Source organism: Caloenas nicobarica, chromosome 4 (genome assembly GCF_036013445.1).
Source record: "Caloenas nicobarica isolate bCalNic1 chromosome 4, bCalNic1.hap1, whole genome shotgun sequence".
Lineage (NCBI taxonomy): Eukaryota > Metazoa > Chordata > Aves > Columbiformes > Columbidae > Caloenas > Caloenas nicobarica.
The window spans coordinates 52,465,353-52,487,419 of NC_088248.1; the positions used below are offsets into that span (position 1 = coordinate 52,465,353).

Genomic DNA, 22,067 nt, shown 5'->3' on the forward strand with positions numbered 1-22,067 from the left:
GCTTTAAAGAAAATGTCACCCAAGCCTACTTTTGATTTGGAGCAGGAAGAAAGCATGCTCATTTTTATGACATAATTAATCATTCAGAATACCTTGACCAGTAGTTCATTTAGAGATGATTGTTAGGGATAGACTGCCTTAGCTTAATTGATAAATACTCAAACATTTCGGGTTAAAAATTTAGATGTCTGAAAAAGATATAAATAATAATGCATGTAGCATACGATGCTTTCGTATGCTTCCTTGATACTAATATTCCAGTATTAAGTAGGTAATACTGATGAGCTCATGCATTTCACATATGTGGTACTTAAGATTTTTGGCACCGTAGTGTTTGCATGTGTAAGGCTTTCTGCATGGGAGTGTTTCCCCAGTACACAATCCCCTTGGTCTGGGTGTCCAGAACTGCGAGGACTGTTCACCACCACAGCTGCCTGGGCAGCAGATTCATGTTCCAGCTCCTGGTGTTTTCCACAGATGTATGACCCATAAAGGCTGTAACATCTCTTTCTTTATCGGGGAAGTTTGAAACAATCAATGATCTATAGTTTCTTCTTGACACTTCATTTTTATTTTTTTTCCATCCAACTTTTGTAAGGTTTGTCTGCATCTAGTGGAACACCAGACAGTGCTTTTTATAACAAAATAACATTTTAGAAGCATGAGGGCTGTCCACAGCTATCTTGCGGCTTGCTAGTTAGCATCATTGTTCCCACCCACCAAATACTGACATCAGAGGACTCCCTGAGCATGATCACTGGAGTTTTCCCTCATGTTAGTTCTTCTAGTTATGTACGTTACATGGCCATTGGGTGGAAGCATATCCACAGGATTTATCCAGAGATAGAGTATATTTAGGTGAAGACAGATAGCACAGAGCTGGAAGGAGACAGTTTTGTGTGTGGGAACCTGGGTTATTAGTCTGGGAGTGACATGTCACCAAGGCCTGGGAAGCTCCTTTAGGCTTTGGCACCTGCACAGCCAAGTGGAACTTAAAGTAGCGTTCATGGTGATGTGATGTGGACTACAAGTAGAGGCTACTGGAAAATGACTACCTGGAAATTTTAAATAGTATACAACCGACTCTTAAGTATCTGAACATGTTATATATAAATTGTGTATTCGTATACTCTTAACTACTCCCTTCCTGTTAGAGGGCAGTGATTTAAATATTCAAGGCCAGCCTGCAAAAACTGCATTTTGAGTGTAAATGAAAACATATCTACCTCTTTCTAAAATGTAAAATGTCCATTTAGATCAGTGCTGGCTGACTCCCTGGAAGACGAAGCTAAGAATAACATCACCATATTTACAAGAATTCTAGACAGACTTCTGGATGGTTATGATAATCGTCTCAGACCTGGATTAGGAGGTAATAAATTAAAGATTGATTTAAAAAAATCAGTTTTAATGTTCAGATTTTATGCAGTGATATTCTTCCTTCATTTTTTTTTCTAGCTACTGGTACATATCTTGATAAATTATTTATAACTCTATGTTCACCCAGCTGAATCATTTGAAGTTTGAGGAAGATAACATCTATGAATGGAAAGGAGGCACTTTCACACATTTATCTTAAGTAAAAAGAAAAAAAATCTGGTGATTTAACATAGTAAACCAGAATGAGAACAGAAATAACATCTAAAGCTGTTATTCCAGTCAGAGAATTTTGGTTGAGCAAGGAATGCAGGTTTGAATCCCTGCAATGCGATGAGTTTTCAGAAGTCTGCACAAGTGATTTGTGTCGTATGTGTAAAATCCACATTTGAGATTAATTCCTTGTCCCCGTAAATTCAATGGGAATATTGTATCTTTGACTTCCTTGGAATTAGGGTTTCATTGGTATTGCATGCTGTTTCTGGGTACTTTGCTTGTATTTGGGCATTAAAAAAAGAAAAAAAAGAAAAAAGAAATAAGGGAATATTAGCAGACAGAGGTCACTGCACTCTTGTGCCATGGCTGTCAGTTATTTTTCAAAATGTCAGTTCACATTTTCATTTTAAATCTGTATGCCATCTTATGTAAGTATGTAAGCAAGAAATTTAAATAATTGGTTGGATGTTGGAAGTATTACTGTGCAGAAAGGTCTCTATGGTATGGAGAAGGGCAGAATATCTTATTTTTGGTAATATTTTATCTACCATTATTGTTTATCTGCTGATTATACTATTTAACATAAATATTTATGTATCAAATATAACACTTTTAAAAATTATTATTATTATTAACAGTTAACCTGGAGACTGTTGCACCTTGCTAAAACTAATTCTAGTGCAAAATTCCTGGAAGCCATTCCTATTCTTGTTGATTTCAGTAAGATCAGGCCCAAAGCTGGAGACCTGCTCTGACTTGCATGGAAATTGCTCTAACAACTCTGATCAAACGGAAATTAGTTAAAGCTCACAGCTTTTAGCCAAGATTTGTCCATCCTGACCTGTGACTCTGCTGCCGTTTTGGTTCTGGGGGATCCTGTCTTGTGTCTGATACAGCACAAAGAGGGAGCTGGCACTGGTGGCAAGACTTTTCTCATTATACATTAATCTTAACCTGGGATATCTTTTAATTTCCATTTCTGGCCTCTGTACAGTGGAGACTTGTGAAATATTTTATATTTAAGGACTTTTTAATTAAGATGATCCATAAAATGAGACTTACAGCACTGCAAATGCGAGAATTTGTGTAGCAATATTTTGCACAGAGATTTGCTTTCTTTGCAAAATACCTGAATTTAAGACTTTAGACACAGTACGAACATAGAATGCCTTGCAAGTGACTTGGAGAAACATTTCATATCATAAATGTCGTGTTTAATTTGCAGGGTTTTTAAAATTATTTTTTTAATTAGAAAAATAATGAAAAATTCTTGTTTACAAAAATGAATGTGCCATTTAATGAGAGCAGTCTGCAGTTCTTTTGCTAGCATTTATTCTTTTGAATATTCAAACTTATATTGTTGATATCATGAATATTAAAAACTATTTTTCTAATGGATTTTTATTTTAGATTTTAGATTTTCCATTAATTCAAAATACTTCCCTATTTTATTTTGCCAAGGCTATTAGGTAATTAAAATATACTTTGGAAGCATAAAAATTGAAGAATTAACATCTGTTTGATATTGGCATACATGGCAATCAACCCATGCGGAACATGTGTGAAATGAAACTGTGTCATGCATATTAAACCATGATGATTCATGATGCATTAATGTTAATCTGCAAGAATACTTCAACTGTGGATGGAGAGATTCCTATAGTTTAAAATAATGCTTGTAAATTCAGTTGTGATAATCCATATGAAATATGCTAAACAGTACTTTCTTACATAATGCTTAGTAATTACTAAGTTTTGTATTTCAGGAATTTTGTAACATTTTATTCGTATTTTTCTATTAACCTGTACCCTGGAAAGAAAAATAGAAATACTACATTTTTTTTAAACGTTATGTGGATAGTGAGTCCTGATAGTTTCTAAAAGTGGTTTTGCATAGATGACTGCATTTTGACCATGCCACATGTCATTAATTTAATATACTAAGTCTCAGTTAGTTCTGTTCCACTTGCATTTATATGAATCTGAAATAATTCAGTTCAAACCAGTAGAGCATTTACTTTGACATAGCAGCTTGCATTATTCTGCTAAAGTACTATGACTAACATCACAATCTGGCCTAATGTGCTACAACAGAAATAGTCCAGGGTCTGAGATGGATTCTTTTAAAGTCTTCTGAAAGCAAGAGTTGTTCACCAGCCCACTTTTACCTTTTGTAAGACATTTTCAGAGATGTCTTATAGCAAAAATTCAGCTCATTGTGAAGAATTATTTATCTCAAACATGTTTTTAATAATGAAAAGTGTTAGCTTAACACTGGCAGTTCAGCTAAGTAATTTTCTGGGAATTTGTTCTTGAATTTAGGGATAGATTTATAATTAATTTTACTGGAAGACTTGGTGTGAGTACTTACAGTATGTAACTTGATGCTTGACTGATACATCAATACACTTCAGAAGTGAGTACTATTTTCTCTAGACTGTTAAGGCAGGTTTAACTTTTGCTTGTGATGCAGCTCTGTTGTATAAACAGGTTTTGGCTATTGGCCGTCCTAGCAGCTGGGGTCCTTGAATCATGTATGAGCACTGTAGTGATGCGATAGTCTGCAAAATGGGTGTGGGCAGGGAAAAGAAGATACTGCACTGTCTGCTGAAGCTGGAAACATCTCATATGACTTAGATAATACCCCAGCCTCCTGCCTTCATATAGATAGGCATAAGGGTATTCAAGGGGAGATAATTTTTTCTCTGTACTCATTTTACGCTAAGCACAGGATTGCATCTGCAACGCTCTTGACTACGCTGTCACTTTTGGCATGAACTATTTTACCTAAACATTCTGCGCCATTTTTGTTTAGACATCAAAATAAAGTACAAGTTCAGTTTCAAAACAAATTCTATATGTCATTAGCACTAATTTATGTGAAATACAACCATGCAAATGATAAGTCATAAAGAGTTTGATTGTTTATGATTTTCTTCATGAAGGTATTTTCTTCTATTTATTTGCTGTAAAGTTTTCAAGACACTTAGGGTAGCACTTTTCCATAAATCCTTTGATTCTTATTAGCATGTAGAAAAAGAAATCCACAAAACAGTGGACACTAAAACTAATCAAGGGACCAAAAGAAAATTCAGATCTTCAAATGGTGAGGCACCAGTCTTCAAGCTGAGATACAGCTGCATTCAAATCTGGAAGTGACTGAATTATCTGTCTGCTCTGTCTGCTTTCTTCTGCCCCATGGACAGACATGATTAAAGGAAAAAGGGACATAGATTAAGGCAATCGTCTCTTTTAATATGTTGATGTTGTTGTGTATTAGGTGTATCAGCAAAAACATACTTATTTTTTAAAAAATTCTAGCTTCATTTTAAGATGAAAAAGAGGAAGGAAGGGGGAAGAAATAGAGGTGTTGCTAGGATTTTGATATCATGTTGGATGCTTCAGTAATCTTACAATCTCCATAAGCTATTCAGCCTGCTTTGCTTTCTCATGTTGGAAATTGGTCATTTCCAGCAGCTAGATAACTTCTGTCAGTTCTACTCTCCCAAATTTATAAAATATAATTGAATGTAACACTTAGAAAATATAAAACTTAAATGCTGAAAAAATCCAGAAAGGGAAGTTACAAGGACAGAGGACTGGAATTCATAGCCTGAAGACCAGATTTTCAACTGCCGTATTGACATCAAAAAGAGCTGTGCAAGTTCATATAATTTGAGGATCTTTCCACAAACTGTAGTGATTCTCACCAGCTTCAAGAATGGCATTCTCATTGTAACCAAAGAGGTGAATGTTGGTTATTAAAAAAACTGAGGAAGATCAGACAGTAGAAAGGTGAAAACTAAATGCCACTGTCGTTCCATTTTGAAGGATCCATTTCTGCTGCAAGGTGACTTTCTGGCATTCTGATGCTTAAACTAATAATCTCCATTGCGTTTCACTTACAGACATAGCAAAACCTTTTTTTTACAACATTTTGTAGATACTGAGCAGGAAAACCAAACAGAACTGAGAAGGATTGTTGCTGATTATTGTTATTAGAGAGATGGCGAGCAGTGAGCACTTGTCTTTGCAGCACTGGATATATCATTGCATAGAAGTGTTGCAGAAGTGTAGAGTATCAGACTCCATGATTAAAAGTTGTATGATGTGCTCACCAATATGAGCTAAAAGGGAAAAAATATTTTTTCACAGAAAACACTTCCCCCTCCCACTCCTCCCAGATCAAGAGATATATATATATATATATATGTATATGTGTGTGATTATCAAAGAGTTGTGTGTCTTCAGTTGCCAGGAAACAAGGCCTTGCTCATATGCCGATAATCTGCAATATGTTAAATTTAGGGCAGTGTGTTTATATATCTTTGTGACTCAGAGTTTTTAACTGGTTTTAGAAGAGTTTGTAGCTGTAGCAGTCCCCTAGCTGGGCATTCAAAACTTAGTGGTGTTTGTCAGCCTCATCATACTTAATACACATTCTGAATATCCTAAAAGAAGGTTCTTTGACAATTTTTGCTGCAGAACACTATAGGAAAGCTTTCACTACTGTGAAAAGTACCATTCCCCTGTTCAGTTCTGGTTGCTTCCTTTGCCCCTATTCGCTCCAATTTAATCTTTTGGAAATGGTGATGTCTCTCTGTCTCTCTGCAGAGCAATTCAGAGCAGCACTTACATTTTCTGAAAGTCCACTATCTATGTAGTTATGCTGGGATACAAAGGAGTAAACTACTGTGTGCTCTTTCTTGGGCATACCTGGAAGGGTCACATGGAATCTGGCCATTATAGTGCTTTCTGAGGAGTCAGCAAGAAACTCAGATTAATTTATGTTAGAGTTGTAGGTAATGTGTATTGGCAAAAAGCATTCCTTGTGAAAAAATGGAAAAGCAATAAGGGGAGGATATGAACATCTCATTTAATTAGTTATCCAGGGCATGCAGATGGTGCTAAAATCTAAGAACAGAACTAACTCAGTAGCTGAAGCATTCTAGGGAATGAATCATTAGGAAAGCAGAAGGATAAAACACCCTCAGAAACTGTTGCGGTACCGAGGAACAAACCAGCAAAAAATTATGTAGGATAGGATAATGTCTGAGGAGCTAAACAAAGCTTATTTATTTATTTATTGGAAGTCTGTGGATAAATCAGCAGTGAAGATATCAAAATCAAATCAATGTTACAACTGTGCAGAGTGTTGCAATCAAGGAAAGTGTTGCCCTGTGCAAAGTGGCAAAATGTTATGCTTCACAACGGTTAACAAAAATCTAGGTACTTTACTGTAAAGTTTATATGCCTATAAAGGAGCCTGTCTGGGAGGATCTCCCAGTTCACTGAACATGCATATTCAGTACTTTTTTTTTTTCCTGGCAAAGTATCAAGCTTAGAAGCTAGATACTAAAGCTAGAAATACTGCTGATGACACCAAGGCTGAATTAAGGCTTTGCTTACTTTTATCTCAAATATAATGAAGACATGAAAGCAGATCCTGCAGATTTCTGTGGAGCTCATTGGAACTCCTTGTGAATCAGATTGATGGGATGGTTTAATTTTTCAACCAGATTTGATGGGCTAAGACAAACATCACCCTTTTTCAGCGATACCTTTTTTTCTGGGTTATTTAGAAAGTGGTTGAAATGCAGTGGCCTTGCTGATATCCAAGGTATTCTGCTGTGGATTGCTTCCCACCAAAACCTCTTATCATGTTACATAAATCTTGCAGTGAGTTTGCTATTTGAAATATAGAGCTGTTTCTCACCCAGGCTGCCTAGTTTTAATAGCCAAGTTCCAAGGAACTGCAATGTTACAGTTCCAAAATTTTTATTACCCTCGTGGAGTGATACAATTTGTGTAATGCCACCTGAATTGGAAACGTAACTATTATTTAAATAATCTAACTCTGAAACATTTGCAGAAATATTTAAGAGCATTAGAAATTTGTCCAGGATATATTTGGGGGATTTTAATGGATTTCATGGATATTTAGTAGTGGATTTTAACCACCAAAAAGTGAATTTGAAATGTAGAAATCAATGTGTATGTTGCTTACAATGAAAAAAATATTAGTCCTTCTGTAGCAACAAAGACACATTTTGTAATACAAAATCGGTATTGTTCTGGGTTACACTAAAAGATGCGCTTATAAGTGGTATCAGGGAAATCCTTTAATGTTTACTGCTATGGTGTAGTCATGAAGTACTCAGTTTCATATATTCTTTCTATAGGAGACACACAATGTTACATTTCAAATCTTTTCTTTAATAAGATATGCCCAAAAAAAGTGCTAACTAAGGAATATAAGCAGGAAGATATAGAGTTCTCTTATTCCATTGTATAATCACCTGAAGATATTATAAGGTTTTGGTGAAACTGTTAAACCAGTAGTTAATAAAAGCATTGATGCTTTTTGAATTTTTGATTTTAGATATATAAGACACAGACAGTATTTGGTATATGTTGTGCTTCACAGAGCTGGAAAAATGGACTTTGGGAATATGTTTGATTTAAGGAAAAACAAGAGTTACATTTTGCTGTGATATGAGTAGGCATCACTGTTTGAGTGATGCTGATTTCTGCTCATGTGACAGCAGTCAATATTTAAGCAAATAGTCATGCATAACTTTATTTCAAGGCAATTCACTGGCAAGTTTTGATGTTTTATTTTCAATGGAAACTAAAAAATTGGGATTAAGTGGACGTGCAGAGCTGGCTCTGCTTTGGACCTTCCAAAAGTTCTTTTTAAACTGAATTATTCTACGATTCTGTGACTTACAACCAGCAAGACATTGAAATAATGGCTGAAGTTTTCCATCTTAATTGGCAACTGTGAAAAAAATATTAGAATGTCAGTTCTAGAAGATATAACTGAATAAAAATACTTGCGTAGATGAAAGGTTTAGACTGCCTATGGACAGAAGAATGCACAGTGTTGTACAACTCCTGAGCTTATTATTCATAAACAATCCACTGTGATGAATAGAAGCTTGGGGGTAAGCAGGAAAGGTCTGGAAAAACATGGAGGACATATCCTTTTTTATGGTTTCTTGCCTTGGATTTTTTAACATTCAGCAGAAACTGGGATTTGACTAATAGATTAAAAGTGACCCTAGCCACACTTTTCCCATTATCACCATAACTTAGAGTCCTGAAAAGGGTTAAATGTGCGAAAAGACAGTATTTTATTTCATTGAATCATTCTCAGTTTACTTTGTCGTCATTAGATGGGCAGTGTAGGGAACCGAAAAGCTGTATAACACTCTGCATCTGATTTTTAGAATTAGTAGTGTGTAGAGAGAGAAAAATTTCATCAACAAGGATCATGCAGAAGGACATTGTAATTGCCTGTACATTTAAACTGCATCTGCTTTGTTTTTTACAGTATTTTGGTCTGTATTAATTGTTGGTATTAGTAGCTACTATTAGTATCTAACCATAGCTTCTAAAGACTCCAGGAAGCAGACACAAAGTAGAACATAACACTGTTTTTCAACAGCCTAGCATTAGGGTAATACAAGCCAAAGTGAAAAACCACAACGAGCAAGGAACAAGGGAAAGGGCAGGAGGGCAGGACAAAATAGATGGAGAGTGAAGGAGGGAGATAAAATGGTGATACTAAACATTGACCACTTTTAAACAACTGGCAGATTAAGACAGCTGAATAATATTTTTTTCAAATACCCTTTGAAAACTTGAAAGTAGAATAATGTAAGCAGTTTCATCATTATGGTATATGCATGTGTTTAAATTTCTGACAGTAATGTTTTTCAACAATGAGTTTTCTGTCTCAAAAAGCAGCTATAGAGGATATATCAGATAACATTTTCTGTTGCTGTATAATTCACTAGCCTGCTAAATTAAAGCATCAGCAGAAGATTTTGAATTAATACTGTCAAAAGTCTAATAAATTTTAATGATAAGAATCAAAGCACTTTAATATGCCAAGATTATCTTTACAAACTTTTTAATGTCTGTTTTTTCAGGTTAATGCTTGAATTAAATTAATCACAAGCTAAAGGAAGTTTTGTTTACCACTGTCATCCTAATAATAATTTGCTTTATAATGAAGAGTATGTCAGCACTATTTTTCTGGAATAGTCCGTGTGTCAGGAAGGTATGATTCTGGTAGTGGTAAGGTAAGGTAAGGTAACCTTCTGGAAGTGGTGTTTCTATTTGGGAACCATTTGTGTGATTATTTTGTAGCACACGGCTCTTGATTTACATTACATAATTCATTGCCATATGTTGAGGGCTATTTAATAATTAGAGCAGTTAACTCTGTGAAAGCAGTGTAAATCAATTTCCCTTTTACTTGGGATTATTGTGCACATCAGAGGACATGAAACATTTCAGTAAAGTTATGCAGCTGCAGTCAGAGATTGGATTTAGTTGCATCTGACCAAATTAAGTTTATTTTTTGTGTCTATATGTACATATTTGGTCCTGCACATGCATTTTTCTGTTGAACCAGTAGAGATCATGCATCCTAATCTGCATTGTGTTTGGGAAAAACATGAATGCTCCGTGTTCCATCTGCTTAATCTGTGTTTCTTGCAAACTGTAAATTAATTATCTTGTAATCTTGTAATGTTATGACTAATAGATTGCCATCCAAATTCAGTGCCATGGACCACTGACCTTCACAATGTTCTGACACGTAGTTCAAGAAGAATCAGTTAAAAACTGATGTATGCTATAAAACCTTCATGTCCATTATATGCACATCATGACTTTTCTCACAGCGATGACACTGAAAATGTATCAGAGAACTCAGACTGCTTTGCAAAAGGAGTGACTTTTATATTAGAGTAAATACAGAAGGTCCATGAGAGTGAAGTAACCAGGAGGTGTGATCCACCACTGGTAATGGAACGGACCCATGTCTCCAAGCCCCAGTACAGTGCTTTGTTTTACAGGTCACATAATTTCTAATACAGATTTGACCTGACTGAGGAGGTTTATACAGAAGATGGAAAGATGACTTCTAAATAAGCTGGTTTTTTGAAACTCTTAATTGTTTTCTTGAAGTGTTTCTAGACTGCTTGCATTTGTGATCTTTCATGTGAATGCAGTTTCCTGGAGTTACCTATCTGCATTTAACACCCTCTGTCTCAATTTTAAAAATTGCATCCTCTTGATCCCTGAAAAACCTGAATGTCAGAAAAGCAGTGTATCTTCTGACTGAAGGATTGCCCTGTCATTAGGAGTTATTCATCTCTTTGTTGGTCTCTGTTGCTTGGTGTCAATTCTCTCATCCAAGAGAGGTCATTGCCTTCCAACACATTCCCTGCTTTTTCTTTCTTGTATCCATTCTCAGTTGTCCTAGGATAATAGGTTCTTCAGACCACTCCTATCAGGTGATTGGGAGTTACTACCTTTATTATCCTTTATTATCCTTTTCCATTCCCTCAAAAGTGTGAGCCTTTCAGCACAACACCAGAGAGCAGAAAGGGAATGGAGGAGGAAGGAGTGTCTGTATTTATCTTTGAAGAATTTAGAGGTGGGTCGAAGGGACAATTCCTGCCCTGAATATACTAGCCTAATGTTCTAGAACAGGAGCGTCAAACTCTTTTTCACTACTCCTACACTCAACTACTCCTACATTTACAGTCCTAAAATTACATTCAGCCCTTTGAAGGCAACTATGAGGCCGATGTGGCCCCGGGTGGAAAAGAGTTTGACACCCCTGTTCTAGATATTTCTCTCTGACTGACAATCTAAAGGCTACTGTAGATGCCTTTTTATTCTCGTTATTTGAAGTAATTTATATTTTTCACAGTTTATAGACTTACAGAATGAGGACTAAATTCCCTCTGGATGAGAAGAGACTGAGGAGCAGTTGAAATGTAGAGTATATAAATAAGGAAAACCAGAAGTTTGAGCCTTAGATTTAGTGCTGTGTTGATAAAACCTCTCTGCCATACTGAGGGCATGCCAGGGCATTTCACAGACTGTCCTTATCAGTGTCCATAGTGTTACTTGGGTACCAGTGAACTTCTTTTTACTAGATCTTTAAATGTGAATTTGGTACTGCATTGCCTCCTGCAGTTTCTTAACAAAAGGGAAGATATTTCCTCCTGGAGAAATAAATAAATAAATAATGGTGGGAGACGAGAAATATAAATGCCTGTTGTTTGAGATAATGGAGTGGTCACATCCTTAATAATCCCTCTCTATCTGCTGGGTGCTAAAAGCTGTCAGAGATTTTTTTTTTTTTTTTAAGCAGGCTTATTTTTTAGTTGACCATAAACAAATGAACAGATAATCTTGTTTGCTACTGCATAATATGCTATTTTTAAAATAACCAATTATTTTAAAATAATAAATAATATTTTGTGTTATATGCTGTCTGCATTCTCACAAAGCAAAAGTATCGGCTTAGAAGAAAATGCATTTTAACAAACTGGATTCTAATTAAATGCATATTAGGCATCATTTCAAATTAAAAAAAAAAAAAACAACTGTTTTGTATTTTCTGTCTGTAAAAAACCGTTAATTTAATATTAAAAGCAGATTCTTGTTCCAAATATGTAACCTTTCCACATTTAGAAGCCTGGCAGGTTCTGAAAGTCCTATGGACAGCCAGAGGGTAATTCTCTTGTCACACACAACCATAAAAGACAAATTTGAGGCTGCCTAATCCAAGCTCTAGGAGTATCCTGGGAGTATGTTTTAGAGGAGATTCTTGGTAGCACTTCTATCTGTAAAGTAGCTTGGAGACATTCAAGTGACTCAGCCATGGGACTTTGGAGTGCTACAGTACACATTACACAGTCTTAATCTGAGACCTTTTTTATTATTAACCAGATAACAGAAGAATAACTGACAACTCTGTAACATGTTAAAATGGGATTTAAAAGAAGAATGCCCCATTATTGTCTGTGTTACTACTTTTTGGTCATTAGGGAGATACTTGTTCAGTTTAAGTACTAATATGATTCTCTTTTGGGTCAAGTCATGAACTCCTTGTTTGTCTTGACTACTGTTTAGCAAGAAGCTTATTATCCATGACCATTCCACGAGTTGTCCTGCTGAACAAAAATTGTTAAGAAAAAAAAAGACAGCTTGGTAGCCAGTCTGATTTGTGCTGTGTCTCAAAATCCACACGTCTATTCCTTTGTTTCCTGCATTTCAGCATCTGTGGGGATCAGAAAAGTGTAAAGAAAAAGTGTGCCTACCTGTTCTTATACATCCTGGGTGTTTAGGCTGTTAACATACCCACAACCTCCAGCTGATTTTAGTAAATCCATGCGAGCTTTTTTGAGAATATTAGAGTTATCTGGATAAACATTAATTTCCTGTCCTTCATAGTTATTTCACCTGGCTTAAAATAGGAACTGCTGGCTGGTTGCTAGAAGGATTAGAATGCTGTCTAGTTTTTTGACAGTGTGTCACAGTCTTCTGAAATGCTATTACAGAATTTCATACAGTGTTACCTATTAAAAATATATTCGAGGCTTCTGCTGCAAAAAAAATGCATTAAAAGTGCCCCCTAATACACAGCTCTATTAAATAAAGGCGATACCTTTTTCTGCCATTGGTTCCTGTCATGCTTGAATGCAAAGTAGAAGGCTAGCAAAAGAAAAAAGAACTGTAGTTCCATTTTTAATGACTGTATGATCCAGGAGTATAGTAACCAGGCACTAAGCATGGACAGTAAAATGAATATGTCTGAAAGGATTGTCATTTTCAATGCTTTCTTAAGTCTGTTGATCTTCAGAGGAGCTCCATCAGCCTTTGGGACTTGGAAACACGTGAATTTCATACTTTGCCCTGATAAAAGCAAGCCTTGGGAAGATGCCAACCTCTGGTGACAATGAGCGTTTGCCACAGAACAAGCAAGACTGTTTTTCCCAGAGTTTCATCCTGGTTTCTGTCAGATCCAAGGTTCTAACCCTTTGTCATGGCTGACCACAGAGACAGGCATTCTCCAAAGGCTTCCTCTGAAGTTGACCATCACCAAGGCAAGCCTTTTTCACTGATTTCAGGGGCCTCTGGCTACACAAATCTTCATTAAATGATTAACGAGGGTAATAAGCACTGTGAAAATACCTGTTTTAGCTTAGAAAAAGCAGTGTGTAGCCAAGGCGTGAAATCCTGTATGTAGTATCACAGTTCCTTCATCACTCCAGTGTGAGTTTTGCAGCTATTTCATATGTCCTTGGTCGGGAAGAACTTTGACCTCTGATGTTTTTCCAGGGAATTATGATTTTTTTTTTTTAATGTTTGGAATGTGGGAAGGTACTGAAGGAGAGCTGCCTCTCATAACTTGTACTTTCAGTGGGAAGTTGACATGCTACCAGTACAAGCCAAAGTGACTCCTGGAGTGACTCTAACCTGGACAAAACCTAGGCTGAGTGATCTTGGTTAGAAAAGCACCTGGGCCCGTGTAAGAGGAGATGAACAAGGAGATAAGCTAGCAACTAAAATCAAGTAAGTCAGGAGCTATTGTGCAATGAAGGCATATCTTAACAAGTCCAAACTTTGCCACTTCATGACCATAAAGAGAAACTTGAAGCTGCTGCTTTTTCAAAATGACACTGCTGCTATGGAGATATGTGTTTTGGAGTACAGGAGGGTTTGGCAGAGTGACTGTATCAAATGGGATGATTTGTAGATCCTGTGAATTGGAATAAAGCACAGAGATTAAAGCTGAAATTAGCCTAGAAGGGTAATGCAGCAGAGTTTACCAGGGTGTTCCATGACTCTAAGTGCTGAGGTCATACAATTCAGACATAAAATAAAAACGAGAAAGAAATGTTCTGCCTTACCTGCATGCTATGGTTTCCTTTCTAATAGCACAAGTCTCTAAGCAGATTGGATGGAAATATGGTTGCATGGGAATAATAACTTTGCCATCCCTACTTGTATGATGACACTGATTCAGGTCAGTCCAAATAATTACAGCATCACTTTATCAAAGTCTGCTCCCTTCCATTTCCAGACTTGAGTGCTGTTGTTCTCTTTGTCTTCCCCTGTCTCATTCTTTAGACAGTGTTGGGGCAGTCTGGTTCATTTAAGTTTCATCATGCTCATCCAGCTGATCTAAACAATGCAGTAGTCCCATTTCTTACTCAGCCTGGCTATTATACACATCCTGATGGAAGCTATAGTTTCTAAAGGGCTAAGATTTAGTGATCATGTTTTATTTTTCATTTGGATGCCATATAGTTCTGGTTTGCTGCCAAATGTGCTGTGTGTTAGCTATTAGTAAAGTTCATTTTACTTCAACCTTTTAAGTAACCCTTCTCAGTAAAATCACATTTCTTCCGGCCAAACTCAACTGTGTTTTCACTTTCGTGTTTCTATTGAACATTTTGTGCAACTCCAACTAAAAATGTGTGAGGATGTAATGAAAAGGGAACAAACTGAGACTGGGTGGATTTCATGATAGTCTGTCTTTATGGGAACGGATTTCATATCACCCATGTATTCTGATTGCCCTTCCCAATGATTTCATTCACTTCTTGTTCTTATTTTCCACTTTTTTTGCTGTTAATTTTAACATAGTCAAGACTACTGTTTCTGATTACTCAATTGTCTCAAATGTTTATACAACCAAAGCATCCACATTATATTAATATCTACAACAGACCTGTAAATTGGAGGAATACTCTTTTTGAAGGGTAGGAAAGAAAATTCAGGTAGACATCTAGATAGATAATTGCTCTCTTAATCACCTGGCAGTTGATACCTCTGAGATCGTCAAAATGTTTCTTGAGGTGCCAGAAGTCCATGAAGTCCAACAGTAATGACTAAGAGTACCTACTTTTCTGCTTTTCTCCATGCAAAGAACGAATTAAGTTATGCACTTCTGTGTTGCTTTGATCTCTCATGTTTAAGTACCACCAGAATTCAAGCTAGACACTGGTGGATTGGTTGGCCTGATGTAGTATGGGCTGCACCAATCAGTACAGTAGCCTTCTCATTAGGGATTAAATACATTCTAGCTTCAACATTTTATTTATTCTCTACCTGATTTGGAAAAGGGGTATGAATCCATGTCTCTTACTTTCCAAATCTATTAACTTCCACTGGAGATGTTTTACTTTGTATCAAGTATCTACATATGTATCAGAACATGGACTGAGACCTGTGTTTGTACTGCTGGACTGTAGAGCCATTCACAGTCTTTGGCCAATCAGCCCCAAACAAGCTGAAGGCTTAGGTTTGGCAGTGCCTACATCTCCTGGACCCCATGTGTAGTGGAATTCATTGCTTCAAACAGCCAGATCTCCTTTGTGGAACATGAGGAAGGCTGGGCCTTTTGGTGCCCTTCAGAAATGGTGTGGGCATAGCCCTGACTGTCTGCAAAAGCAGTTCATAAAGTCATTAAACTAAGTGGGGATCTGTCAAGCTAACTAATTAAAAAAATGCTGAAGAGAAGCATGCAGGTGAAGCCTTTTCTTACCAACATGGGTGAAACGTCCATGTTTGGGTGGGAAGACATTACCAGTCTCCACTTCATCTGTCCACAGTGGTGTGCCCCCTCTAGACCTCATGCCATTCCTCCTTCCCTGAGAAGAGCCATAGGGGTAGCTGATAGCCTGGGATGCTGGAAAATTGTGAGAGAGAGGGCACCTCTTCTCAAGTGCATGCTCTGATTTAAAGCAGAGACATGAACTTCAGTCACCGTGTGTCAGGGTCTGTCTTGACCACAAAGGTGAATTTTCTAAGATAGGGCATGCTTCCTCAGTCTTTGGAAGGAATTGTTCTGCTTTGTGTAAATAATTAGATATTGAGCAGAGACTTCAATTTGTGTCTGCTACATCCCATGAGTACTGCTAGGCTGTGGTATCAGTCTCTTGCTTGTTTTCTTGCTTTCTCTCTCAAAGTCTTTGGCCCAGTAAATTTGTAATTATTTATAGTTTGAGGAACTCATTTGGACTTGGTTGAGAGCCAGTTCTTTAAGCTGCTTGGCAGCATCAGTATATTTTTGCCTTAAGGTGGAAATACAAGCATCCAGGGAATTTTAGGTACTGAAAATGTTAGACAGGAATTTGGGACTAAAGGAGTTTCAGACAAATCTAAGTGCAAAATGTAGCCATTATGATCTGAACCACAGAGACATTCAGATTAACTTTTATTGATTTATGTGGAAACTTGGAGCTTAAGTAACTTCATGGAGCATGTCCAAGATACTTAAAAAGATAATTGGGCACCAAATTCAGTCTTCAGCCCTTCCCTTGAGTGACTTTTTCAAATTTTCATACGAAGCCTGTAGTGAAGTTAAAACTGCACCTCAGATATCACTTGTGTCCAAGGCTCTTCATTCATAGGATCCTTTGGAAATGTGCTTAATTTTATTACCTGAAGTAACAAGGTTTGCAAATTAAAGGTCTCTTGGTAGAGAGAGAGAGAAGAAAAGTAGTAAAGATGATGTTTGTGTATATGATCTACATGCTTCTTCTCTTTTTGAGTGAGAGTTAAGCTGAAAACCTGTCAAATGCATATGAATATTACCTTAGTTATGGGGAGATGTACCAGTCAGCACAGAGAAAACTTTTAAATTTTCCATTTGCTAGCTGGAAACAGTGCCCTTACAGTTTGCACCAGTGTTTTTACATACAGGACAAATCTGACTAATTAATTGACTGTGGAGAAATATCACACTATTTGTGTTGTAGATGTGCCTACATTTTATTCTGTGCACATTTTGTGGGTAGCCTACACCTAAAAAAGATGTTAGCTCAGCTAAAAACATATCTGAAAATGTTTTCCCAAGTCTACAGAAGAAAAGGATGTTGACAGTTACGCTAAATATTTTTCCATGTTAATGTGCGGGTTTTTTTAGCTGTCAAAAAGTCTCACTTATCTCTAAAGATACATTTACTTTTAACTGAAGTTTTGTGTTGCATCCCCTCAAGTTTATATTTTCCTGCTATTTTGGACTTGCTGTATTCAATTTAAGAATAATAAATGCTACTTTTCTGAAATAAAAATTCCAGTTCAGGAATGAGCTTATGCACAGGACCAGGTATTCGGTTAGTCTAAATGACATAATGGTATTTATTTCAAGAGTACAGTATTGCTTTACAGATTTTCCCAAATTCATGAGTTCTGTGTAGGCCTTGGCAGGGTCTCTGGTAGTCTTTACATGGAGCTGTCTATTTAGTATGTGATAGAGTGTCTGTGAATAGGTATGAACTCTTCAGGGGAAAATCAGGCATGGTCTGTTAGCCTACTGGCTTTCAATTCCTGTATCTTTCTCCAGAATATTTTCTCAAAAATATATTCTTATTTCAGTGAATGCCATAAGAATGCAATTACAGTGCCCAATTTATGTCTCATTTACACCAGAGTTAATCAAGAGAGCAACTGTTAACAGTAACACAGGTATTACTAGGTTTTACTAGTAAACTTGCTCTGCATATGCTGTGTTAAAAGATGGAGATTTGAAAGAGAAGTTTACTCATGGCTCATATTAAGAAATTGTCTTGCTGATAGATCGAGGATAGAGTGAGACTATGGGAAGGGAAGTGCTGATGTCAAGAAGAGAAGTGAATTTGTTTCTTCTCACAGCTGGCTTCAATTTACAATTTGGAAGCATATTTGTGTGTGCACATGTGGCTTTGAAACTCTTGTAATTTAACAGTGGATAAAGAATGAAGATGCTAAGTAGTTAGATACATAAAATGTCACGTAAAGCACCAAAAACACATATAAAGAACTGGCAGAACAGTGTTTTGAAATATCTGCATTCCTATGGATTTTGCTGTTCTTGCGGCTCCACGTTGCATGACCTCCTCTGACCTCCATTCCCTGACAGCCAGAGAGTGTCTTGAGCTGTCAACAGACGCACTAAAGAGCTTGTCAGATAAGGGAAGCATGTTGAGTTGGAGCAGTGTTTGATGGATTAAGACCCCGGCTGCTTCACCTGTGCAATTCCTGACTTGTATTATGAATGACAATTTCAAAGCCTTTGAGCAACATTGCCAAGAGTGCCCTTAGAGACCATATTACAATGTCAGAACAATGTCATTTCCAGTTAAATACTTTTTTACAGCAAAATAATTAAAGTAACATCAAGCTTTTGACAGCCTTTCCACAAAAACTCAGAAATCCTCAGTTAAGGCTCCCACAGCACTGCAGCTTGACCTCCTTTTTTATTTTTTGTTGACATAATTAAAGAGCGGTATTTTAGGTTCATGTTTTTTTACATGCTGTAGCAGCCCTTCAGTTGCAGCCTTGCAGTGTTCTCCCGGGTACTATTTACTCTACATTTAAAATAATATTTATAAGAAATTGTTTCATGCTATGCATCAGAACTGTGTGTGTATATTTTAAAAGCTCTGTCCCACCAAGAATACTTTTGATGGTTTTGGATTACCTCAAACTGATTGGCTTTCATTTTAGCTACCCAAAGCCTGGATTTACAGTTGTATTGACTGAAAATTCAAAAATCCAACCCAGTCTGCTAGCTTGTTTTCTTTTGAAGATAACCTTGACACATTAATGGATAATATAGCCAGATTCAAGCAAACAAACATCTGGAACCTTGCTGATGGCCCACTCTGAAGACTTTGCAATGACCACACTCCTTTCTTCTCTTCTTTTCAATGCACCTAGAGCTAGCCATGCGTGTTTGGCCCTACAGTCTGTGAAGAGAAAGAATCGCTAATTGTTCTGGTGAGAGGAGAGGAGGAATGAGCAAAACACAGATCATTGTCAAATTTGAGAGATATTCAGAAAATTTATTTAAAGAAAGATAATCCTGCCTCAGAGTTCTTGAGGAAGGAGAGAGCTCTCAGATGTGCGCAACCCCACATGTCTAGCTACCCCATGTTGCAGCCGCTGAAGCCCTCTGTACCCCTTCAGAGATGCAGGCAGCTGAGACGGGACATTTGATAGAAAGCAGAGAAGTTTTGAAAACTGCCTGGGAGGCAACAGTCCAAAGGAACTCATGCAAAATTGAGTTGCCTCTGTGGAAATTTCCAATTTTGTCAAATTGGTAAATGCTGATAAGGAACCTTTCCATCTGACTTTTCTGACCATTTCCAGTACTCAGCCTGTGATTGATTTAGACTTCAGCCTCTGCAAATTCTCTGCCAATCAGCCTACTTCAGCTGAGTCAGCTCTTCTACTGAGGAACATCAGGACTTCAGACTATCAGAAAGGGTATCCCAGCAGCAGAAGAGCTGGCATAATGGAATGGACAAAGGCACTGATGCCAACTCTTGACTAAGCTCTGAACTCCTAATTTTGATGAGTCAATGATGTTGACATTTTCCAGTGTGGATACTTAATGTTGGAGAGCTGAAGCCAGACTTAGTAAACACCTGTGCTTCACATTACTTGCACTTCTTTTAATTCTTCTGCCTCAGCTTCCCAAGTACACAGAAATTAAGATAATAAAATTATCTTCAGAGAAACTTATTATAATTAATGTTTGCAAAATCCTAAATGTAATTAAAGCACACAGTAAACCTTCCAGCTAAGAACAGATAAGGATATATATATCTTCTGCAATTTGGTATATTTATTGCTTTTTTCTTTTCCCCAGTATTGATATAATGACAGTTCAAGTAAGGAAAAGGAATCGGAAGAAACCATTTCCTGAGAACCATGTGAAACATAATCTTAATAGTTATTGCTTTTACTACTTCTGTAGGATGTGCTTTTCTTCCTCTCTTTATTCTTAGCTCTTGACTCTTTTTTGTCAGTTTACCTTTGGCTTCCATATTCTGAGAAATTTGTGTAAGCTAAGTCAGATACGGCTTCTCTTTTAACATTTATGACCAAGACAAGTTAGCAACGATGCTATAACAGCATTTGTTGAATTTCAGAGCACTTCATAGGATGATGGCATCTACATGTCATATTCTTTGCCCAAGATTTTTTTCCCCTAAAAGAAGCATCAGAAATAGAAATTATATCCATACTTTTTCCTGTTCCTCTTGTTTAGCCTTCAAAGGCAGTGATTCAGAATAACTTAAGAGCTCACATTATAAATGAGTCAGCCACTCCTTCTGCCAAAAGAGAATTCTTCCTTAAAAACTGGACTGTTTTTCAAAAGCACTAGGCATTCATTGATTTAAGCACTTTTAAAAATCACACCTTTTAGTTATGTGTTTATATGTCAATTGAAGAAAAAGATTTTGTAATTCTAGTGGAAAAAACTTGCCCTATTTTTTTTTTCAAAAAACTAGACTCTAGATTTGTGCACGAACACATGTTGCATTGAACAATTTTTTAGAGTACATTTGTTTGGCTTTTCCACAAGCACTGATGTTCCAGACCTGTTTGAATGTCCAGTGGGCTAAGTGTGATGACTTGTGCTGTTCTTGAGAGAACGTGACTTATAAAAAGCCTGCAACTGTGGTGCCTGATGGATGAATTCTGATCAGAGAGTGCATCTGAAACTGTGCTTTGGGACTCCGAATTGTTTTCAGTAAGTTACTAGCGAGACAAAATGGTATGTTTTAATACAGACTTCATTTGACAAGCATGTATTCTTTCAAAGTAATAACTACAATATTTGTTGTAAAAAAGGAGGATTCATTTTTCGTTTTAATGGAAACTTATTCTGAAACCCTCAGTTCAAATTTGTAATTCAGAGCAAACTTAATTGTAATTGTCAAATAACAAAGAAGAAACAGACACAAGGCTCAGGCTGCTAACACTAACAGATGGGAACAGGAGTAATTAAAGATTTATTACATTTCAGCTTCTTTTGTTTATAAGGACCAGTTTCCTTGTATGTGGGGTATGAATAAGAAGCTCTAAAATATGCAGAATTTTGAGAGAAAATAGGAGACAGAAATAAAAATCTGCCAGTTCCTCTTTTGTGTACTTTCTTCTTTTTTTTCTTTCTTTCTTTCTTTCTTTCTTTCTTTCTTTCTTTCTTTCTTTCTTCTTTCATTCTGCTTTCTTATCCTTCCTTTTTCCCTCAGTCTTGTCATCTCTTGTAACTTTTCAGCTTCTCTTGTCCCTTTCATACCCCATTTCGAGGTGTTCTACCTACTACCTCAATCTCTGCTGTGGCATGGTTCTTGCCTGAGGAGAAGCATCCTGGTGAGATGCCTGCCACTGGGATGAACCCTCACATCAGGGAAGAGCAACTGGTTGCCTTGAAACTCATGCTGTCACCACTGCCTGGAGCTATGCTGGTTTAAGGCAGTTTTGGAAAAGAAAAAAGAAAAAAAAAAAGTTGCACGATTAATTTTCATCCATTCCCATTCCTGAAGCTATGAGGGATTAGTTTGTCCCAGAATTTTTTATATACATTGAAGTGCTTTTCTTAATTATGACAACCTGAAATGAAGTTCTTGCAGCTGAGGGTCTATGGATAGCAAACCTTCTTCCCATCCATACCCCCTTCACTCCCCAAGTCTTGATCCTTCACTCCAAGAATTTGAAGTGATCTGAAGAGAGTAATGCACACCAACAGGAGGCATCTACAGACTGTTGCGATAGCATTAAACGGTGTGTTGTGGTCAGTTTGTTTGTTCTCAGCTCTGTCATCTCTGCTCATTTCTGATGGGAGGATGGATCCAGAAATATGTACAAATAATATGATA

At 36.9% G+C, this 22,067-nt stretch overlaps 1 protein-coding gene across 1 annotated transcript in view; it reads left to right on the plus strand.

Moving 5' to 3' along the window:
* GABRA2 (gamma-aminobutyric acid type A receptor subunit alpha2) overlaps nucleotides 1-22,067 on the plus strand; it is a 55,811-nt gene that overhangs the window by 1,396 nt on the left and 32,348 nt on the right. The window contains exon 2 of the mRNA XM_065633382.1: nucleotides 1,257-1,372. Coding sequence (XP_065489454.1) covers nucleotides 1,257-1,372 — 116 coding nt within the window. The remainder of the gene's footprint in view (nucleotides 1-1,256; nucleotides 1,373-22,067) is intronic.